At 43.7% G+C, this 24,160-nt stretch overlaps 1 protein-coding gene across 2 annotated transcripts in view; it reads left to right on the top strand.

Annotated features, from left to right (window-relative positions):
* Positions 1-24,160, top strand: part of LOC109914522 (putative adhesion G protein-coupled receptor E4P) — a 93,967-nt gene that overhangs the window by 21,173 nt on the left and 48,634 nt on the right. For both annotated transcript variants that reach the window (XM_048617941.1, XM_048617940.1), the window contains exons 2-6: positions 613-702; positions 11,904-12,050; positions 12,335-12,484; positions 16,418-16,558; positions 20,905-20,972. In XM_048617941.1, coding sequence (XP_048473898.1) covers positions 613-702; positions 11,904-12,050; positions 12,335-12,484; positions 16,418-16,558; positions 20,905-20,972 — 596 coding nt within the window. The remainder of the gene's footprint in view (positions 1-612; positions 703-11,903; positions 12,051-12,334; positions 12,485-16,417; positions 16,559-20,904; positions 20,973-24,160) is intronic.

Here is a 24,160-nt window from a genome sequence, read left to right as displayed (position 1 = left end):
AGCTTTCCTGCTCCTCTGATGCTGCCTGGCCTGCTGTGTTCATCCAGCTCCACACTGTGTTATCTCTGACTCCAGCATCGGCAGTTCTTACTATCTCTGGTTGCAGTCCTGATCCTGTTTCATACATTATCATAAATTCTCTCCTCCAAAAGGCGGTGGATGCTGGAGGGCCAGCTGAAGTATGAGATTGAGCGGTGGCTGTTCAGGATGTGTACCAAGGGCATGTAGAGTTTAGGTAGCTCAATAACAAGATGCTGACGAACCATGGTCGGACTGACAGGCTTGGGGAAGCTGAATGCGCTCTGCCTGGTCCTATAACCCGTACCTTTCTTGGTCTCAATGAATCGGTGACTCAATGAAATGCACAAAGCCATGGTATACAAAAGCAAATACAAACTCAAGAATCAGGACTGGTAGTAGGCCATTCAGCCCCTTGAACACACACCAGCATTTGATAAAGTCATGGCTGATCATGACACCTATTGTCCTGTGCAACTCCTTTTCTCAGTGATATGACCAGTCAACGAAATTATAAGTTAATAATTTGGATAACACTTCTTCATAGCAAAACAATATACAAGAAGCAATGTTACTTTTTGTTCTTCCTTCTAGTGGTTTATCTGTGTCTCTTCTGGAATGAGCGTGCCACTGGGCAGCCTTGTGCAGATGGATACATACGCGACACCAATGGAACATGTGTCGGTGAGTTTTAAGCGTGCTATTAAGTTTATGAGTATAATTCTGAAAAGTGTTCATCGTTTAATGCTATTATTTCCTTTTCAATTCTGGTCGACCCCATTTTTCTCCCATTTCTATTTAACGAAAGCAACTGTGAATAAAGAGAAAGTGAATTCTGAGGGAAAAAAATGAAGGGAAGAGCTACTCTTCTTTGATTAAGGGGGTGATTTTTACATGAACTTTGAAGAATTCTGCCAAAGCTGATCTGGGGACAATATGCCCTAATGGGATGGATTCAGATGTCAAAGATGCAAATTAGGAAGTGAGGGAAGATGGAAAAAGAAAGTAATTCCCTACGCCCAGAGTGTCACAGAGTTAAATCAGAAGTTAGTGAGGAAAGATGCAGAAAGGGATTGTAAATAAAAAATGGATTCACAAGAAACTGTACAAGCAAAATACTGAGAATGTTGTAAATCTGAGACAAGCACTGAGAATGCTGGAGAAATTCAGTGGGTCTGTGGAGAGAGAAATAGATTCAACATTACAAATTCAATGTGACGTCTTCAGAACTCGCTCAAAAAATCGCGACTTGCGCCTCATAAATAAAGGTGCTATCGATTGTATTGCAGCACTTCCTAAACAGCTTCCTATCAGTGGAAAATATGATTTGTGTATCCACTTTTGGCATTCTTGGCACTTGTTCGTGATGAGTACAAAGTGAAACATTTGAGCAACACGTTACCCTTTCCATCAATAAATCCTTGGACCAAGTAGAATGGAACTTCATCCCACACAATGTAACTCACGTTAGAACCCAACATTAAACCATCAAGTACCAGACTGGAGACATTGCTAAGAAAAGATATGATTTTGAAGCTTTTGTGTTTGTCTTGCACCTCATCACGATCAAAACACAAGAAAAGTGACTTGAGAAAGGGCACAACAATTTACAGTACATTGGAAGTAGGTGTTAATTGGTTGATTATGGGTTGCACCTTCTACAATGATTTTGGTTTGATTTATTATTGCCATATGTACCTAGGGACAGTGAAAAGTTTTGTTTTACGTGCAGTACAGGCAGAACATACCATACCATACAAAGTTCTTTTGGGTGTTAGAACAGAGCGAGGAATACAATGGTGCACGAAGAGTGAGATCAACATTTAAATTTGAAACTTGAGAGGCCCATTCAAAAGTCTAATAACAGCTGGGAAGAAGCTGTCGGGAAAGGATATGGAGAAAGCCAATCTCTGTTGTGTCCCTTTGACTATTCCTGACCAATCAGAGTCAACTTGTCTGGTTTGAATTGAGTCAGGTAACGAAGATTGACAGGTAACAGATTCTGCCACATCCAGGATCCAATTAATCAGCACTTTCTTCATGTGCTGTATAAATTGTTGTCTCTTTTCTGAAGTTGGCTTTCGTGCATTGCAGTCCTGATGAGCTCAAGATGAGAACCTTCTTACCTCCATGTCTTGTTCTTTGTTGCTGAGCAATGCTTAAAATATCATTGCGTATCCCACTCCTGAGCCAGGTTCCTTCTGTTGATGACGTTTCCTGTCTATTGCAGACCAGGACGAGTGTCTCATGGGTCCATGTGGACCCTATTCAATCTGCCACAACAACATTGGAGGGTTCCACTGCACTTGCAAGATCGGATTTGCCTCAGTGTCCAATCAGTTCCTCAATGGTAAAACTGTGTCATTTTGTCGAGGTCAGTATACTTCCTCATTGGAAACAGGTCAGGGTAGTTCTCTATGTAACAGGACAGGCTAAGTTCATAAACTGAGTGGAAAGGTTACTGCTGAGAAACTTGATTGGAAGTGGACTTGCTATGAGGGGCTTGTAACAACAACAGTCCAGATCAGTCAATGCTAGTTGACCTATAGGACTGACTAGATGCCAAGGATTAATCTTTGCTTTGTCCCACACAATGTAACTCACTTTAGAACCCAACATTAAGCCATCAAGCACCTGTGTGGCAGTATAGACCAAAGACATTGCTAAGAAAAGTTGTGATTTTGAAGCTTTTATTCTTGTCTTGCACCTCATCAAGATCAAAACACAAGAAAAGCAACTTGAGAAAGGGGACAACAGTTTTACAGTACATGGGAAGTAGGTGTTAATTGGTTGATTATGGGTTGCACCTTTCACAATGATTTTGGTTTGATTTATGACTAGATGCCAAGGATTAATCCTTGCTTTGGCCATTCCCTCAGCTACAGTTCTGTTCGTTAACAGTATTGGTGGTTTTGACAGGGAAAATATGGAATATCTATTTCCACTGGCTGATGGGTCAGAAGCCAGAGGGCACAGGTTAAAGACCATTGACAAACAAACCAGAGATGAGGTGCATAGAAATTTAGAATACTCAGCAAGTTGCAATGATCCAAAATGCATGACGTGAACATTGTGCTAGGTGTAGTTTCCAAACTAGCTTTGATCCCACCTGGAGATTATCTGCAGAAATCTGAAAAAAAAAAATTGCTAATATTTATGAACACAGACACATAATCCTATATTCCATGGTAATCACATCAAGCACGGCAAGGCGTGCCATTGCTATGGTCTTGCAGAAATCCCATAATTGTATTATGATTTGGAGCTTCCGTAAATGCATTTCACTTGTACTTAGAGAAAGAGCATAATTTCTGAAAGCAGACTAATTTTTTTTATTTCAATATAATGCCTTTATCAAAACTATTGATGCCTCCCGTCCAATCCCATCTATCTTAAAATGTGTTAAATATCATTCCGTCAGAATGTCAGATTCAGGCTAACAATGACCAGTCAGATTTAGTTACAAAACAATTACACAGAATTGACCTCAGAAGACTAAATGACATCAGAGCGGTGTTTAATTTCCAATTGGAATAGGCTTAGCATCAGTCTTGTGTCCCCTATATCAGAGTTTCCACTTTAAGTCTCGCACAACTTAGGTTGAGATGTGTCCATGGGAAACTTTCATCCTGCAGAGACAAAATTTGAGCCACTGACATTTATGAGGTTTGAACATTGCTAGTACAGTGAAGAATCCAGCAGTTATTCCCAAACTCATTGTTCTTTTGCAGATGCGAACGAGTGTCTCTCTAACCCCTGTGGGCCTACTGCAATCTGCCACAACACTGAAGGGAGCTTTTACTGTACTTGCGATCGAGGATTTTACTCTGTATCCAGAAATTATCAATTTGCTGGTGAAGCTGAGTCTCACTGTAGAGGTGATTGCAGTTACTGGCTTGATCTTTGTTCTTATGTCACACTTTACCCCTCATTGTCGTTCCCTGTTCCAAGTATGGTCCTAATATTTCCTATGTTGGCCCACAACAGACACCATCTTCCAAACCAGCCTTCATTCCACTGACTCCGCCTATACTTCCCACAACCTCGGGAAAGCAACCAACATAATAAAAGACCTCTCCGACCCCAGTTATACTCCCTTCCACCCTCTTGCGTTAGGTTTGAAAACACATACCAACAGATTCATGTGCAGCTTCTTCCCTGCTGTTACCAGACTTATGAACAGACCACTCATATATTTGAGTTGGTCTTTCTCCGCACCTTCTCTGTAGCTGTAACATTATATTCTGCATGCTGTTTCATTACCCTGATGTACTTATTTAAGGTACGGGTTGCCCAGTTAGCACAAAATACAATACTTTTCACTATATCTCAGTACATTTGACAGTAACAAATCAAATCAAATCAACAACATTTGGTCCCTTCATCTCTCTCAGTCTATTTCCTTTAGCTCAATTGCTGCTCCCTCCCTCAACACTCATCAATATCATTAACCATTCCCTTTTCTCAAGCACTGTTCCTCCCTATCGAAACTGATATAATCAAACTTCTCTTCAAGCCTACCCTTAAACCTTTGTTTTGTCCTCGATTATTCACTCAGCTCTAACTCACCTTTTCTGAAATGAATCTCTTCAATAGATTGAATCACACCTGTCCAATTTAATGCTCATCATTTCCACCACTCCCCTGTTGAGCCCATTCAGTCTGGCTCCTGCTTCAAATCCGCTATTATGACAGCCACCATCAAAGTTATACACCAAGCACATTTGGTGTGGTGCATTACAGTCTGTCAACATTTCTTGTCTTCCATGAGAGCCAAAGCTCCCCAAGTGGACCACCCCATTCCCATCAATCGCTTCCATTCCATAGTCTGGATCCTTGTTCCTGCCATCACTTTGTTCCAAAGCCAAGGAAGACGGTGCTTCTCCCGCAAGGACCTCTCCTCCAGGGCTCATTGGTCACCAGCTAAGGTCTCATCCTTTAATTCCTTATCATTCTCAGTTACAGTTTTGTCCTTCAGTAGATTGTCAGTAACTGTGATGGTTCAATGTCACTGAGCATAATGCTCACAGCCTGGTTAGAGCCCACAGTGAACAGATCTGGGCATCACACCTTAGGAACGACAGACTGTCCTTGGAGGGAGTACAGCGCAGGTTCACAAGAATGATACCTGGACTTCAGGGGTTATGAGGAGAGCTTGTACAAATGAGGCCTAGAATTCCGAAGGTTAAGGGATGATCTGCTAAAAGTTTTCAAGATATTAACAGGAAAAGGCATGGTAGATAAAGACAAACTATTTCCACTAGTTGGGGATTCTATAACTAGGGGTATAGTCTGAGAATTAGGGCTAGGCCGTTCAGGAGAGACATTAGGAAGCACTTTGACACAAGCACACATACAGGTTTGGAACTCTCTTCCACAAACGACAGTGGATGCTGGATCAGTTGTTAATTTAAAATCTGAGATAGATAAATTATTTTGTGAGGCAAAGCTATTAAGGGATAAAGGAAATGGGCCAAAGGCAGGTATATGGAGTTAGGCCAGAGATCAGCCATGATCTCATTTGAATGGTGGAACAGGCTCAAGGGGCTGAATCTGCTCCCGTGTTCCTCTGTCCATATTTACCTGTCCATAGCATTGCCCTCGGTTACACAACCCTGTTATGCTCTTTGATTAATTGTCACACATTGTTGCTATTCAGTGTTAGTAAGACCAAGGGCTTTGGAGAACATCCTCACATTTTGTGTGACTGTTGAAAGTGGGTGATAGTCAGTCAGCCGTCCATTTTCCCTCTCTTCCAATTCTCCTTTGCGTTGATGATAATGGCGTTATAATAAGGAGAGGTGTAAATGTGGATTGCCAGTCTCTCGCAGATTAAACATTCAGTAAGATTATATTTGGCTGCCAGCAAATTCACTGAACCTTAGCCCATGATGCCGATCTGTCCCTGGATATTCACTGAAGATCAACCTGAAAATGTACAAGCCCTGTCTGCTTCCTGCTTCAAACTCAGCCACACTCCAAGGACATGTCAAACCTTTAATCTGTTCACCTGCATTCCCCTCCGAGCGCTACCTCAGCATCGTATTTTCCAGCCTCAAAGTCCTCTGTTACCTTTCCAAAGCATCTCTTCATCGCACACCTGAAGGAGTGACACATTGAAGACAGAAATGAGGAGGAATTACTTCTCTCAGTGGGCAGCGAATCTCTATGGAATTCTTTACCACAGAGGGCTATCAAGGCTGGGACATTAAGTATATTCAAGGCTGAGATAGACACATTTTTAATCAGGAAGGTGGAATCATGGAATATGGGGAAAAAGCAGGAAAGCGGGATTGAGGATTATCAGATCCTTATGTCTCTTGATGGGCTGAATGGCCCACTTCTGCTCTATGTCTTAGGGTCTTGTCGCCACTTAAGCAAATTGCAGCTTCAACCTACACAAGAACCATTTCAACCGCTGCTTGTGTACTTATGGTTTGACTCCATCTCCTCAGGCCATCAATTACAGTATCCCTGACTGCAAACAATTCGCTACAGCCTTATTCTAATCTGTGCCTCTGCACTGCCGCGTCTGGTTTACAGTGTCCTATCACATAGCTCCATCTTCAAGAGCGTTGCCCTGAATTCTGGAGCACTGTCCTTAATCTTAACACCTCTTTCCCCACTTCTCTGAAGCCTTCTACCTTCTCTGCACTCCTCAAAGTGAACTATCGCACTCTGTTGTGCCCAGGCTAAAAGAACAGGTTAGATTTATTTAGAAAGCAGTCTATAAAGATTCATGGGGTGAGCGTTCCAATTTCATACTCTAACCACGTGTTGCCTTTACCCTGTGAGTTTGCAAATGGCCTGGTTCACTTTGGAGAGAGAATATTTGAGCACTAATGCTCCTTCAGGGTCTGCATTCAGATGGTTCAAACAGTTCATGGAAATCCAAGTAACTTAGATGAGAATACAGAAAGCATGGCTGGTAAGTTTGCAGATGACATCAAAATTATTGGTTAATGTATGTGAAGAAGGTTATCTTAGATTACAAAGCTGTCTTAAAGCAATTGGGTCAATGGGCAGGGGAGTGGCAGATGGAGTTTAATTTGAATAAATGCAAGGTATTACATTTTGGTAAAACAAACAAGGGCAGGACTTATACAATTAAAAGTATGGCCTTAGGTAGTGGTGTAGACCAGAGAGACCTAGGGGCTCTGGTGCATAAATCTTTGCAATTTGCATCACAGATAGACAGGGTGGTTAAGAAGGCATTTAGCACACTTGCCTTCATTGCTCAGACCTTTGACTATAGAGTTTGGACCTTATGTTGAGGTTGTACAGGATGTTGGTGAGGTCTCTTCTGAAGTACTGTGTCCAGTTCTGGTCGCCCAGTAATAGGAAGGATATTATTAACCTGGAGAGGGTTCAGAAGAGATTTACCGGGATATTGCCGGGACTAGAGGGTTTGCATTATGGGGAGAGGCTGGGACTTTTTTCATTGGAGTATAGGAGTTTGAGGGATGACCTTATCGAGGTTTGTAAAATCATGAGGGACATAGATAAGATGAATGGCAGGTGTCTTTTCCCTCGGGTGGGGAATTTCAAAGCCAGGGGACATTATTTTTAAGGTGAGAGGAGAAAGATTTAAAAAGGGCATGAGGGGCAATTATTTTACACATGAACTTCCAGAGGAAGTGGTGGAAGGTGGTACAGTTACTACATTTAAAAGACATTTGGATAAGTACATAAATAAGAAATGTCTGGAGGGATATGGGCCAAGCGCAGGCAGGTGGGACTAGTTTAGTTTGGGATTATGGTCAGCATGGACTGGTTGGACCGAAGGGTCTTTTTCCGTACTGTGTGACTCTAAGAGGTGTTCTCCTGTGTCAATGCACTAGGTTTGAACCAATGAACTAGCATGAGAGGCAAATGTTTGTTACACTGCACACCACTTTCCTCTGCTTATTGCTCTTGTGCTCCGAATGAAAGGCGTGTTTTACTGACCCCTGTGGGCCCAATGGCCAATGTCACAATGCTGAAGGGAGTTTTAATTCTGCTTGTGAAGCAGGATTTCACTCAGATTCCAAAAGGTCTCAAACTACCTGGTCAACCCAAGCCTTTTTGTTGGGTTGTGACAGTGGCAGGTCCAACCTTGAGTCGAAGCCAATTTGTCTTCTGTTCAGTGTTGCCTCTACTTTAGTGCGGGTTCCACACTACACTCCGATATCTCCATTGGCACTTCCTCAGCACTCAAATGTCACAGTCTCTAAGGATTTGACATAGGCCATTTAAGATTGAGATGAGGTGACTTTTTTTTCACCCAGAAAATGGTGAGCTTGTGGAATTCTGTGTCACAGAAAGTTATTGAGACCAAAACATTGAATGTTTTCAAGAAGGCGTTAAACATAGTTCTTAGTGCTAAAGGGATCAAAGGCTGTGGGGAAGAAAGCGGGAACAAGGGATCAGCTGTGATCATATTGAATGGCAGAGCAGTCTCGATGGGCTTGAATGGCCTACTCCTGCTCCTATTTTCTGTCTTTCAGTTTAGCATTGATTGTCAATTCACTACTACTAGTTTTGCATGAATGTCCAAAGTCAAAATTTACTACTTGATGTTTGCCTTCTATCACAGTCTGTCCTCCCTAACCAACGGTCTCATTCCTTTTCCTCAATGTGCATAGGTACAATCTCACATTCTACCGACTCAAGACTCGCTTGTGTGTCTAATTCCCTATCACCTGCAAACTTCCACATCCATTGAGTAACACCAGTGACACGAATGAACTTCTTCATCCTCCTGCCCATACCGACCCAGCCTTTCCAAACCTCCCCAGGTCTATCCCTCTGGTTCTACCATATACAGGTTCTATCCATTCCTTATGCTGCAGGAATCCTCTCATTTATTGTACTGTCTTGAATAAATTGCACTGGTTATCATCAATTTCAAATTCTGCATCCACACAAAACTCTCCACTGCTTCATTCCATGTGTCACTGTAGATTTCTACAGCATCTGTGACTGTCCTCTTCCATGTCTATCTACAATGCATTCCTACCTCCTTTCAGCTCCAATATCAATGACGACACCTTGCACCCACTCCTAATCCTTGCTATTGTCTCTCCCCACATTCAAAAACCATTTTGAACTATTTCGTCCACTTGCCCACCCTCAAAAGTGCACCATTAAAAGAGTGGGTTCAAGAAGGTGCCTAATCAGGAGGACTCTTTGTTTCTCTCTCAACAGTAGATTTGATTCTCATATTTCTTACAATTGTTCTGCACAGTTCAACCTCAATTCTAACACGGCCCAGTCTATCACACAAACCAGCCTCCCGTTCATTGACTCCACCTACACTTCCCACTGCCTCGGAAAGGCAGCCAACATTGTCAAAGACCCCTCCCACCCCGGTTATAATCTCTTCCACAGAAGACACAAAAGCTTAATCACACATACCAACAGGTTAATGACAGCTTCTTCCCTGCTGTTGCTAGACTTCTGAATGGACCTCTCAATTTTTGAATGTAATGTTGATCTTGCTTTCTGTGCACCTCCTGTGCAAGCCATAACCTTGTATTCCTCGCTCTGTTCTATGACCTTTGTATGTTATGATATGCCTGTGCTGTACACAAAACAAAACTTTTCACTGTACCTAGGTACATGTGATAATAATAAAACAAATCAAATCAAAAATCGCATTGAAAGAATAGTATATTCGGGTTAACGTTACAGGTTAAATTTATTTATAAAAGTAAGTAATTAGAGGGAGAAGCAAAAAGTAGGCATAACTATTGACAAGAAGTAATGAGTGGTGTGCCACAGGAATTGGTGTGGGGGCCCTCAACTGTTTACAATTTGTATCAATTACTTTAATGAAGGAATTAAAGGTACATTTGCCTTATTTGCTGACAACACAAGGATAGGTAGGAAAGTAGGTGGTGAAGTGAGTGTGGCAAATGGAGTATGAGGTGGGGAAGTATGAAAGTGCCCATTTTTCAGTAGGAAAATTTGAGAAAGAAACATATTATCAGAGTGGTGAGAGATTGTAGAGTTCTGAGTTGCAGAGGAATTTGAGAGACACGAATTGTAAAAGGTTGGTTTGCAGGTACAGGAAGTGATTAGGAAAGTTAATACATTGTCATTACAGCAGACTGTGGTGTAACAGGCACCCTACAGACCAGCACTCTCGATAAACCGATAAAATTATTTGCCTCAAATACCGCAAAGTTGTCTGCAAAGTTCTGTCCAATGACTTAACTTATTTACCTCAACGTAAATACACTTGTCGCTTAATTGAATGGCTACACAAAATATCAATGGCTGATTCAATTTCGAGTCAATTTCTCCTCAAATACCAGGATCTCCGTGATTTCTGAGTAGTCAGTTGCGGGTGTGAGTGAGAAGGCTCTCCGTCGTTAAGTTTTATTTAAGGCAAAGCCTCATTGTTATTTGAGTGATTTTTGCCATAAATAAAGCATAACAATGGTGTGTATATCCCATTGCATTATGTTTCCATTACCTAATGTGTGCGTTTACATTGATTATATGTGGACCCAATGATTATCTGGAGTATTCGATCGATCGGCGCATTCCTGCTCCCATTGTGCAGGATAGTAAAAAGTTTGCAGTATTTATTGTGAAGGAAATTGATTTACAGAAGTAGGAACGTTATGATTCAGTTATACAGGGCACTTGTGGAACACCTCTGGAATACTATGTACAGTACTGGTCACACTACTTAAGAAAGGATGCACATCTATTGGAGACAGCTGCATGAAGGTTTCTGAAACTAATACCAGGAATGAAGAAAGGTCTAGGCCCGAAATGTCAGCCTTCCTGCTCCTCTGATGCTGCTTGGCCTGCTGTGTTCATCCAGCTCTACATCTTGTTATACCAGGAATGGGGACGTGTCTGACGGTGAAAGGATGAACAAGCTAGGCTTGTATCGAGTTTAGGAAAGAGATGACTTGATTGAAACGTTTATGATCCTGAGAGATCTTGACCGGAATCGTTTTAGGAGGATGTTTCCTCTTGTGGGAGAGTCCAGGATTAGGGTTCAGTATTTAAAAATGAGGGGTCACACATATGAGGTAAATCATTTTTTTTTTCATTTGAGCGCTTTCTTCCTGAAATGATAATGGAAGTCGAGTCCTTGAGTATTTTTTAAGGCAGAGGCAGATAGATTCTTGGTAACTAACACAAGGTTGAAAGGTTATCAGCGGCAGGTAGGAATGTGGATTTGAGGTGACAGTCAGATCAGCTGTAACCTTATTGAATAGCAAGGCAGTCTCGATGGCCTGAACGGCCTACTCCTGATTTGTATGTTTACGTCACAAGCAACATCTAAAGGTAAGAGCTGAGTATTTACATTCAAGCCTCTACCAATCCTTTTGAGGGCAAGTTTATCGCTTAAGTTTCAACTGAATGCAGACTTGATGGTGCATTGGTCCATCAGGGTGGCAAGGGGGCTCGGAGATTAGTACTGCTGCCTTACAGTGCCAGAGACCTGGCTTTGATTCCATCGGGTGACTGAGGAGATTGCATATTCTCCCCGTGTCTGCGTGGGTTTCCTCACACAGTGCAAAGATGTGCAGGTTGGGGTAGATTGGCCATGCTAAATTGTCCAGGGATGAGTAAGCTAGACGGGTTAGCCATGGGAAATGCAGGGTTACAGGGACAGGGTAGCTGGGTGCATCTGTGTGGAATGTTCTTCGGAGGTTGGCATGGACTTGATGGGCCGAACGGCCTGCTTCCACAGTGTAGGGATTCTATGATTCTGATCAGGACTTTAGCTCTGGCAACTCAAAGTTTCATGGATGAGCTTCATTTAAATCAACAGATTTTTATGTGTATTGAAGTGTGGGCTTTGTTTCAAACCTGGTCCAGTTTATTAAAGGCTAGTGTAGAACATAATTCACCTGTTTATCTTTCTTCTTACATTACAGACAAAGACGAGTGTCTCTCTGATCCATGTGGGCCCAATACAATTTGCCACAACACTGAAGGAAGTTTTTACTGTACTTGTAATCGAGGGTTTTACTCAACCTCTATCGATCGTCAGTTTGCTGGTAAAAACGAGTCCTACTGTAAAGGTGAGTACAATTTCAGATTGAGTCAGAAGTCAAGTAACGAAGGAGCAGCGCTCCGAAAGCTTGTGATTTTAAATAAACCTGTTGGAATATAACCTGGTGTCGTGTGAGTTCTGACTTTGCCCACTTTCTACGGGTTTCACCCACTTCCCAATTTCTTTATTATCCTCATTGGCTGCCCCTTCCCCTGTCCGTTAACAAGTGCACCAACTCCTGTCCCTCGACATATTGATGTTACCCAGGATTTGAAAACCTGGATTACTTAATATTTCTGGATTTCCTTCCAGATTACAATGAGTGTGAGACGACTACAACAACATGCGGAAATAATGCAAGCTGCCATAACAATGCAGGGAGTTTCTATTGTACATGCCATGAAGGATTTGCCCGAGCAAGTGGTGAAAGGACTTTTACTGGATATGGAAAAGGGTGTCAAGGTAAGATTATCATTGCCTTGATTCACTTTAAAATTGTCATCTTATAGGTTACTTGGAAAGTTTATTTCATGTTATTGCTCTCTGACTTGAAACTCCTGAGACTTTTTTTTCCCCCAAAATTTCTAACTAACCTGTTCAGGGTGTTATGACACATCTCTAGAATTTAACTCGGATCTCCTGGTGCAGAGATACAGACACACTGCACCACAAGACACATGAGGCAGCAGCGATATATTTCTGCATCAACCTTTTTAGAGATGATATTACACACCTCTGGAGCAGGTGGGATTGAGGCTAGGACACTACCAATATCCCACAAGAACCCTTAACTATTGCTGGGATCTAAACTAGAGGGACAATTACTAACAGATAATCTCTTAACTACATTGTCGCCATTTAAGAAATACTCTCGCAGTGAGCGAACTCATCTTTATTCTCAACCTTGCCATCCAGTGGCTTTCTGAGAGACCAGTTTGTTAGGGCAGTTTGTAACAAAGTAGACAAGAAAGATTTACATCGATTAAATTCTCCTAATGATAGTGTGAATCCCATACAATTTTACGGCAACTATTCTTAAAGGGTAGTCACTGTGGTCAGAGATGGTGGCATACCGAGGACATTTTTTAATGGTTGTAAAACAAAGTTAATGGGTATTTTGGGGCATGGAGGAAGGTTTCTAGTAGGGTTCCCCAATGGTTGGTATTGGGATTTTTGCATTCCTGATGTATATTAATGATCAGGATCATGGTATGAAGGTGACAACAATCTCTCGGTCAGTAATGACATGACAATCTACATACTGAACAACACTCCCTCAGTCTGAGACAGTAAGAACTGCCGATGCTGAAGCCTGAGATAACACAGTGTGGAGCTGGAGGAACACAGCAGGCCAGGCAGCGACAGAGGAGCAGGAAAGCTGACGTTTCGGGTCGGGACCTTTCTGAAGAAACACCTTTCTGTGTTCCTCCAGCTCCACACTGTGTTAACCCCCTCAGTCTGGCCTGAGGTATCAGCCTTCACACTGAACAACACTCCCTCGGTCTACATTAAGGTGTCAATCCAGACATTGTACAATTCTCCCTTAGTCTAGGAGCAAATTACTGCAGATGCTGGAATCTGTTTTGAAAACAAAAAGTGCTGGAGATCACAATGGGTCAGGCAGCATCTGTGAAGAGATAGAAAGCGAACATTTTGAGTTTAGATGACTCAACACTCCAACACCACTCCCCACCCCACGATTGCGTAAATAAGAGCCATCTAGTCTCAAAACATTAGCTTGCTTTCTCTCCACGGATGTTGCCTGACCCGCTGTGATCCCCAGCATTTTATGTTTTCTCTCCCTCAGTCCGTACTGATGTGACAACCTACACATTGTACAACACTCCCCCAGGTTGTAGTGAGCTGTCAGTCTTGATATAACTGTCCCTCAGTCTGTGCCATGGTGTCGATCTAGACACTGAGCTCAGGACTTTTGAGCAGGACCTAAGCCACATGAGGCTGACAGAGCGGTATAAAGCTACCAACTGAGAAATGGATGACGCATATGTGGTAAAATGCGTGTCTCGCATTTCCCTTTGACAAGTAGCCTTAACATGCAAAATTCTTACAACTATCTGCAAGGCTCTTTAAGCATCTATTAAAATTGGTTTAACATGTTAGTCCAATTTTTAAAAAAGCCCTGATATCACTTCTCCCTCAAGGAGAAGGAAGGACTTGTCCTGAATTTGTTAGTTTTCAAGACCTAAGGCATTGCAAAGAGTTTTACAGTCAGTTAAATTCTGTTGAAGTGTAGTTACTGTCAGAAACTGTAAATAATTTGCATACTGCAAGTTTGCACCCAAACAGATAGCTTGATTTTTTTGTTTAGTGTTGTTGATTGTAGGATCCTATTGTTGAGAAATGCCAAGTTTTCTTCAGAATAAAGTATTCTCTGTCCTTCTGAATGGGCAAAGGGAGCCTCAGTTTAATATCTCTCTCTCTCTCCTGTGAATAGCCCTTCAACACCAGCCTTGATTTTGGACTGTGATTATAATACTGAGTGAATGAACTCTAATCTAGTTGTGATAGTACTTCTTCACTCCTGCCCTGGAACTGAACAGAAAATAAAATGAGATCAAATTGCATCTTGCACACTTAATTCCAGATTTATGGCCTGCCTCTCCCTCTCTGCAAGGATTGATGCAGATCAGAATTGACCCCAATGTTTCTTTGAATGTTTTTAGCTGGGTTTCAAACATTACACTGCATTGTACAGCCTTTGTCTGACCTTAAACTTGAATCACGTTGGATGTTGCTGGAAAGGTACACATGTTGGGGGACCTGAACAAAACCTGATCAGCACCACATCGACAAACATCTGCTCCCTCCACCACCGACGCTCGGTCGCAGCAGGGTGTACCATCTACATGATGCGCTGCAGAAATTCACCAAAGATCCTCAGACAACACCTTCCAAACCCATGACCACTTCCATCTGGGAGGGCAAGAGCAGCAGATACATGGGAACACCACCCCCTGCAAATTCCCCTCTGAGCCACTCACCGTCCCCGACTTGGGAATATTCAGTGTTGCTGGATAAAAGTCTGGAAACTCCCTCCCTAACAGTACTGTGAGTCTACCCACACTCTCTGAACTGCAGCGGTTCAAGAAGGCAGCTCACCATCACTTTCTCAAGGTGCAGCTAGGGACGGGCAATAAATGCTGGCCCAGTGAAAACCACAGCAGCTGAATGAAGTTAAAAAATACCCTGTTAATGCTGTGTTCATCAGGATAGTTGTAAGAAAGGCAAATTTCATATGAACGAAACAATTAGCACAACAAAAGAAAGGGTAATGATTAAAAACCTAAAGAACTGCGGATGCTGTAAATCAGGAACATAAATGGAAGTTGCTGGAAAAGCTCAGCAGGTCTGGCAGCATCTGTGAAGGGAAAAACAGAGTTAACGTTTCAGGTCTGGTGACCCTTCCTCAGAACTGATGGTGGCTGGGAAAATATCAGTTTATATGCAGAAAATAGGGAGGGGGTTGGGGTAGGGAGTAAGGATAATGATTGTTTGCCAGATTGACACTGATCAGCTGTGATAACACCATGCGATAAAGGAATAAAGCTCCCAGAAATTCCAGAAAAATGTGCAAAGCTTGAAAGTATCCCTGTCATTTGCAGAGAACTAGTCCGCATATTGTTTCTATCAAATGTAAATGAAATGGTTGACAAGTTTAGAGAGAGGGTGGCACAGTGGCTCAGTTGTTAGCACTGCTGCCTCACAGTGCCAGGGACCCTCAGGTGACTGCTTGTGTGAAGTTTGCACATTCTCCCTGTGGCTGCGCTGGTTTCCTCTGGGTTCCTCCCATCAACCAAAGATGTGCAGATTATACGGATTGGCCATGAGAAATTGTCCAAGGATGTGCAGGCGAGGTGGGTTAGTCATGAAGAATGCAGGGTTATAGGGTAGGGAGTGTGTCTGGGTGTGATGCTGTTCAGAGGGTCAGTGTGGACTCAGAGGGCCGAATGGCCTGCTTCCACGCTGTAGGGATTCTAAGTTTGATGTATCATCTGGAGACATGTATGATACAAACAAACTAGAAAGCCTTCTTCACAAAGTTTTAACAAAGGTCTAAGCTTCAAGGTATCTACCACCTTTTGTGATACTTTGTTCAATCTGATTTTCGTATACTTCAATTTCCCTTCTATTTTTGTTCAGTTTCGTCTTGACATTAGGATAGCGCAACCTGAACTTAACAAGAAAAAAACGTTATAATTTACACTTCCAGGTTCTATTTAGAATTTGCTTTCATCATGTGGACATCCAGAGTTATCGAAGTTGCAAAAGGACCTTTATCAAATGTACGTAGCATTGTGTGCACCCTGCACTGCTGATAGCGGTGGCCACTTGCTGACAGCATACAGAGTGATCAGATTCAGTTCTCTGTTACAGATGTTAACGAATGTCACTCCAGCCCATGCGGTTCTCATGCCAACTGTACAAACACAGTGGGGAGTTATATCTGTACGTGTGACCCTGGCTTTATATCATCATCTGGAGGGAGCAGAATGCATCGCACCGATACATGTATCAGTAGGTGCTTTACATTTTATTCTGTAATGTCTGTCTGTCCTTTTCTTTTTAGCTACAAGGCTCATACCTCAGTACAGAGCAGTAAGCCCTCGTTTAAAGTTGCGCTGTTTCACTGTAACATCAGAGTGTTAAAGTTGCCTGTCATTTCCTTGAGCATTGCAAGTTTTTGTTTTAATGTTGTTTCCTTTGTGAGCATGTTGGTGCCTTTTCCCATTCCCTGACATTTGGGTTCCAGCTTCTCCCTGCTCCCTGAATCCAATTATTGGTCTCTCTCTGCTCCCCTTCCTCTGCGATATGGACCCTACCACTGCACCCTCCCCCCTCATCTGTGATATGGATACTCCCCACTGCCCACCCTCCAGTATATGGATCCTACCCATCCCACTTACCACCACCCATGAAATGGACTCTCCCTACTCCCCGCGCTCCGAGATATGGATATTCCCACTCCCCAGTTTATGGACTTTACCACGCGTCCCACACCCAACCCAGAGGTATGAAGCTCCCTACTCTCCTCCCTCTGAGATATAAACTTTCTCACTTCCCATCCTCCAAGGTATGGAGTCTCCCCACTCCCGTGATATGGACTCCCCCCACTCCAGCCCCGCTGAGATACAGACACTCCCATTAGCACATCCCCCCCCACTCCGAGATATGGACCCTCCCTACTCCTGAGTTGCTGTCTCTATACTCTCCTTGACTCATTCTCTCACCGATTGCCTCTCATTGGCTTGCATCTCCATTCAACATCTGGAGTTGATCCGAAACTGGATGTGCCATATCGCGGGAGTGCATGTCCTGCTCTGGGAAAATTGAGTGATGCACTCAATTCCCCAACCAGAGAGTGGAATTTAAGAATGATCAGATCAGCCATGATCTCATTGATTTTTGGAGCAGACTCGATGGGCTGAATGGCCTACACCTGCTCCTATGTCTTATGTTCTCGCAATAGCACAGTATAGGCTCCAAGCTCCATACTGTGCACATATTTAATAAACCTTTAAGGAGTCAGATTTGCTCAAATTGTAATGCCCTGGTTCCACTCCTTGCCTGGCGAACAACAACAACCTGCATGTATATAGACCCCTTGAAGGCGCTGAATGTCCGATCACTCTCAAGCCTTGCCTGTCAGGTCAGGCAAAGTGGATCCTCAGGGAGCTTCCCCCCTGCAAGAGGCCACTAACGACGCATTGTCGCCTTCCATTTGGCAGAGCACAATGTCTCGTACTTCCTCTGGTTCTCAGGCTCTATCGAAAAGTCTGGGGAACTGTCAGCAGAGCAGAAACAGGTTGCTCAATCTTCCATCTCAATTTTAATTCCAAGAGCAGCTGCCTCACAGAGGAGTTCGGGGTTCATGTATATAATTGTTTGACGTTTGCATCATAGAAAGATAGGTTTGTTAAGAAAGCTTGACTTCATTGCTCTGAAGTTTAACTAAATGAGTTGGGACGTCATGTTGAGGTTGTACAGGATGTTGGTCAGGCCTCTAATGGAGTAATGTGTCCAGTTCTGATCACCCTGCTATAGGAAGAACATTATGAAGCTGAAGAGGGCTCAGAAAAGATTTACCAGGACGTTGCTGGAAATGGAGGGTTTGAGTTATAAGGAGAGGCTGGATAGGCTGGGACATTTTTCACTGGAATGTAGGAGGCTGAGGGGTGACCTTATAGAGGTTTATAAAATCATGAGGGGCAGAGATAAGGTGAATGGCAGGTGTCTTCTCCCCAGGGTGGAGGATTTCAACACTAGGGGGGAATATTTTTTAAGGTGAAAGGAGAAGGATTTACAAAAAACATGAGGGGCAATTTTTTTATACAGAGAGTGGTTTGTGTGTGGAACGCACTGCCAAACTAAGTGGTGGATGTGGGCACAGTTACAACATTTAAAAGACGTTTAGATAAGCGCATGAATAAGAAAGGTTTGGAGGGATATGGGCCACTATGAGGCAGGTGGGACCAGTTTAGTTTGGGAACATGGTTGGACCAAAGGGCCTGTTTCTGTGCTGTATGATTCCATGATTTTTGAACTCTAGAGTTAAAATCCCACACACCCCCACAACAGACCCAACGTAAAAATTAATTGAAAATTGAAAATCACCAAAAACAGAGATGAGGAGATTTTTTTTTCTTTCAGAGGGATCTGAGTGTCTTTAGAATTCATTTCATTGAAAGACAGTGAAAATGGGGATTTTGAACCTTTTAAAGACAGAGATAGATATATTCTTGAGATGCAAGTGAGGCAGTGGAGAGAAAGGGGATCGGGTTGGACAGGAACGTGGAGAGATCAGATCAGCCATGATCTTATTGAATGGTAGAGTGACTTGAGGGAGCTAGAGTTTTCTACATTGATTCCTAGCATGGCAGGACTGATGTACAAGGAAAGACTGGATCGGTCAGCACTACATTCACTGGAGTTTAGAAGAATGTGGAGGAATCTCATAGAAAGTTCTGTGTAAAATTCTAACAGGACTAGACAGGGTAAGGACGACCAGGGGGTTCAGACCTGTGGTCACAGTCTAAGGATATTGAATGAACCATTCAGGACTGAAATAGAGTCATAGAGTCATACAGCACAGAAACAGACCCTTCAGTCCATCCAGTCCATGCCAACCATAATCCCAAACTAAACTAGTCCCACCTGCCTGCGCTTGGCTCATATCCCTCCAAACACTTCTTATTCCTGAACATATCCAAATGTCTTTCAAACGTTGTAACTGTACCTGCACCCACCACTTCCTCTGGGAACTTCATTCCACACACGAACTACTCTCTGTATAAAATATAGTCACCCCAAGCCCCATGTCTTTTTAACATCTTTCTCCTCTCGCCTTAAAAATACGTTCCCTAATCTTGAACTCTTGAGATGAGGAGAAATGTCTTCACCCAGAGAGTGGTAAACCTGTGGAATTCTCTGTCATAGGAAGCAATGGAGGCCAAAATATTGAATGTTTTCAAGAAGGAGTTCGATGTAATTCTTATGACTGAAGGGGACGAAGTGGAGAGAAAGAGGGAACAGGGGACTGAGTTGGATGATCAGCCACGATCCTATTGAATAATGGGGCAAGCTCGAAAGGCTGAATGGCCTAGTCCTGCTTCTATTTTCAATGTTTATTAGACCCCTGCAACCTCTTCCCTTTGACACAGCCATTCCCATGTGTCAAACCCGTGCAGATATTGGTGATAGTATGAATTGAAGAAGTAGCAGCAGCTACATAGAGAAAGTGCTCACTAACTTTGCTCACAGGCCCAAAAATTGTCCACCCTGTACACAGCACAGCTCAAATACTGTGGCTTATCGAAAGATGTTGGCTGAACATCGTCGGAATACTCCATGAAACCCTGTTTCCACAGAACACACAGCAGCGATAACTTATATTCATATGTGGAGAACTTTTAATGATGCCAGACAAAACATGCCACTTCAGATAATATTAGACAACTTGATGAAAAAGATGTTTCCCTGGAGTGTTCGAAAGGACAAAAGCAAGAGTGGAGATGCAGAAAGGTATAGGGAGGGGATTCCAGAGTTTAGGACCCAGACAGCTGAAAGCGAAGTAACCAAACCACCACTAATGCTCTGTAGCAGCAGTGTGTACCATCTACAAGATGCACTGCAGAAATTCACCAACGCAACTTCCAAACCCACGACCACTTCCATCTAGAAGGACAAAGGCAGCAGATACATGGGAACACCACCCCCTGCAAGTTCCCCTCCGAGCCACTCACCGTCCTGACTTGGAAATAGATTGCCATTCCTTCCGTGTCACTGTGTCAAAACCCTGGAATTCCCTCCCTAAGGGCATAGTGGGTCTGCCTACAGCACATGGACTGCAGCGGTTCAAGAAGGCAGGGGCAACTAGGGATGGGCAATAAAAGCTGACCCAGCCATCAATGCTTATGTCCCACGAGGGAATAAGTTTTCAAAAACATTGGATCGATTTAAAATTTGGGATATGCAAGAGCTAATATCTGGAGGAGTGTAGGTATCTAATTGGGCTGTAGGGCTGGAGGACATTACAGAGAGCAACTTGCGTTCCTGTAGTGCCTTTGAGACAGCACAATGTCCCAAAACGTCAGGACCCAGGGGCAAAATTTGACATTGAACCACGTGAGGAGACTTCAGGCCAGGCCACGCAAGATAGATCTGAAGGAGAGTGTGTCCCTGTCAATACTGGCTCCTCTTCAATATCCAAAGCTTTCTCCTTTAGCACGAATCCAGCACATTCTGATGCATCTTTCAAACTGCTTACGGAACTGTAGGGAGAATTATTGATAGTTTTTGGACACAGGAAATCAGACAAAATGATAACATTCTGCTGAAGTTCACCCTTCTGTTTGCCTCCCAAGAATTTGACTGCTCTTCTGATGAAGTTGCCAAATGTTCCCGCGTAGCCATGGAGACGGAGTCGATGCAGGTAGGTCGCCATGGTTGCCGTGGCATTTTCTGACCATCCTGAGGATGTGGGTCCTCAATGTTGTCTCCTCGCCGGTTTTGCAGCATAGCTTGTCTCCCTGATGTTCCTCAGAGCAAACCGAAGATGACACCAGTTTCTCAGTGAACGAACGGTTTATTTACATGAGTTTTACAATATCTACACAGTTGTTTTTTTTTAATATAGAATCCCTACAGTGTGGAAACAGGCCCTTCAGCCCAACAAGTCCACACCGACCCTTGAAGCATCCCACCCAGACCCATCCCCTTATAACCCACCAAGCCTGCACATCTATGGGGTAATCTAGCATGGCCAATCCACCCTAACCTGCATATCTTTGGACTGTGGGAGGAAACCGGAGGAAACCCACGCAGACACAGGGAGAATGTGCAAACTCCACACAGACAGTTGCCCGAGGCCGGAATCAAACCTGGGCCCCTGGCGTTGTCAGGCAGCAATGCTAACCACTGAGCCACCATGCCACCCTCGCTCTGTTATGAACACTCAGATTTTCACCACGATGCAGATCAGACCCCATCCAATCCAGTCAAAAAATGCTAAAGGCAATCCCAAGGCTCCCCACCCTGAACACAATGACCTTTCCAATTTCCAGCATCAAGAATGGAGTGAGGCCAGGTTTGCCGTTGCACAGAGGCAACTGGCCATTGAAACCTCTGATTACCTCCACTCATGAGGGGTATACACAAACTAAGTGGCAGGTATCTTTTCTCTAGGGTGGGGGATTTCGAGGCCGGGGGCATATTTTTAAGGTGAGAGGAGGAAGATTTTAAAAAGACGTGAGGGGCTGTTTTTTTTTGTATGCAGTTTGTGTGAGGAATGAAATTCCAGAGGAAGTGGTGGATGTGGGTTACAGTAACAATGTTTGAAAGACATTTGGATAAGGACATGAATAGGAACGGTTTAGAGGGATAGGGGCCAAGTGCAGGCAGGTGGGACTAATTTAGTTTGGGATTATGTTCAGCATGGACTTGTTGGACCAAAGGGTCTGTTTCCATGCTGTATAACTCTATAACTCTGAAGTGAGATTTGGACACATCCACAGCATAGAACACTGAGTATGGATTTAAGATCCGCTAGGAGCTTTCTGGATTTGTTTCGTTTGCTGATGTGCCCCTGTGGAGAACTAAGACACTCGTACGGATATTGTCCTGGGATACATTTGGTGGGGAGGCCTGTGTCAGGCACCCCAGGTTGGGGCTGGGTGTGGGAGGGGTACCCTTAGGGTATTGTTAGCGGTAAAACAAGATTGTGCTTAAGAGGACCATAAGTCCCTTGGTGTGGCAATCCTGACAAGAACTGTCAAAATGTATTTTCACGAATGGAAATGTTTTGTTTCCTCAACGGAGTGCAGGCGACAGTATAGTACTTGAAGTAATACTAGTGAGGACCCAGGTTCGATTCCAGCCTCAGGAGACAGTCTGTGTGGAGTTTGCACATTCTCCCTGTGTCTGCGTGGGTTTCCTCCCACAGTCCAAAGACGTGCAGGTCAGGGTGGATTGGCCATGCTAAATTGACCCATAGTGTCCAGGGCATGTGCAGGCTAGGTGGGTTAGCCATGGGAAACACAGGGTTACAGAGATAGTGTCGGGTGCTGGATCTGAGCGGGATGCTCCTCTTTGGAGGGTCAGTGTGGACTCGATGGGCTGAATAACCTCTTTCCGCACTGTAGCGATTGTACGATTCGTCCTGCGTGGGTGGGGTGAGTGCATACTGGATGTGCAGGCATTGGCCGTGAATGGGGCAAGCGTGGAATAATAAGCTGGCATGATCTGGCACTAGAACAACATAGGATTATAAAGAGGGGCGACTGGCGGGCATTGAGTAATATGGATTGGTCTGGATGGGAAGCATCTCCACAGAAAGTTCCCGCAAAATTATAATGGTCGGATCATTAGTTTGTTGAGGGATAAACATTCTCCATGACAACCAGCAGAACTCCCTTGTTCTTCTTAGGAATAATGCCAGTGGGGGAGCTCTTGCTTCCACTTGAGAGGGGATGGTGGCTTGATTTGACATCTCAGCGCCCCGACAATGCAGCACTCTCTCCGTACTGCACTGGAGTCTCCATTTTGTACACTCACCTTTACTGGCTCCATCCCCGCCTCTTCGACCTGTTTGTTTCCTCTCCACCTATCCTCTCCTCTATCCCTCTTCTATCCGCCTCCCACTCTCTCCCTATTTATTTCAGAACCCCCTTCCCCTCCCCCTTTTCTGATGAAGAGTCTAGGCCCGAAACGTCAGCCTCTCTGCTCCTATGATGCTGCTTGGCCTGCTGTGTTCATCCAGCTCTGCACCTTGTTGTCTCGGATTCTCCAGCATCTGCAGTTCCTACTATCTCTGATCCACTTTATACACAAACAACTTTTCAGTTTACATGCAGGAAATACCTGCCCTTGGCAGATGAGGTACGAATGTCAAGCATTGTCAGCTTCAAAAAAGCAATTGGTTTTGCTCAAAAATAACAGTGGAAGTCATAAAGAAACTTGCATCCACATGTCAGTTCTGATGACGTGGTTTGTAACTGCGGCCTTATTGTACATTTCGAACCACGGAGATGTCACGGAAGAAATGAATGTTTCGCATCTCTGAAATTCTACATAAACCACACACACAGACTAATTCTCACCCACGGGGAGAACAAAGGGAACAGAAACAGGGCCATCATTAGACACAATGCTGTGCTTTGATGTAAAAGTGATAAAGGAAGTTTCACATGTGATTAACGATGATTGGATTAGAAAGGAGAGCTCAGAGGAGATTCCAAACTGAAGACGCAAATGTATTCCTTCTCAGAGGGGAATATCTCGGAATTCTCTATCCCAGAAACCTGTGGTGACGAGAAGTATTTAATGAGGAGGTAGATAGGCTTTTTCTCCCTGAAATCACAGAACGCCATTCAGCCCATCAAATCCACACCAACCCTCCAAACAGTATCACACCCAGACTCAGCGACCCCCCCCCCCTCACCTTATTCTCATAATTCCATGGCTAATCCTCATAGTCTGTACACTGGTGGACTGTGGGAGGAAACCCACACCGACACGTATAGTCCAGGCCACGTCAGGATGTCATGGGTTCCTTCCGAGGGATGGTTTGTGAACAGGTTATTCCTGCCAATAACCACTTAGTTGGTCATTATTAGACTCTTA

This window comes from Rhincodon typus, chromosome 38 (assembly GCF_021869965.1).
Source record: "Rhincodon typus isolate 14 chromosome 38, sRhiTyp1.1, whole genome shotgun sequence".
NCBI lineage: Eukaryota > Metazoa > Chordata > Chondrichthyes > Orectolobiformes > Rhincodontidae > Rhincodon > Rhincodon typus.
This window is presented reverse-complemented; position numbering and strand designations above follow the sequence as displayed.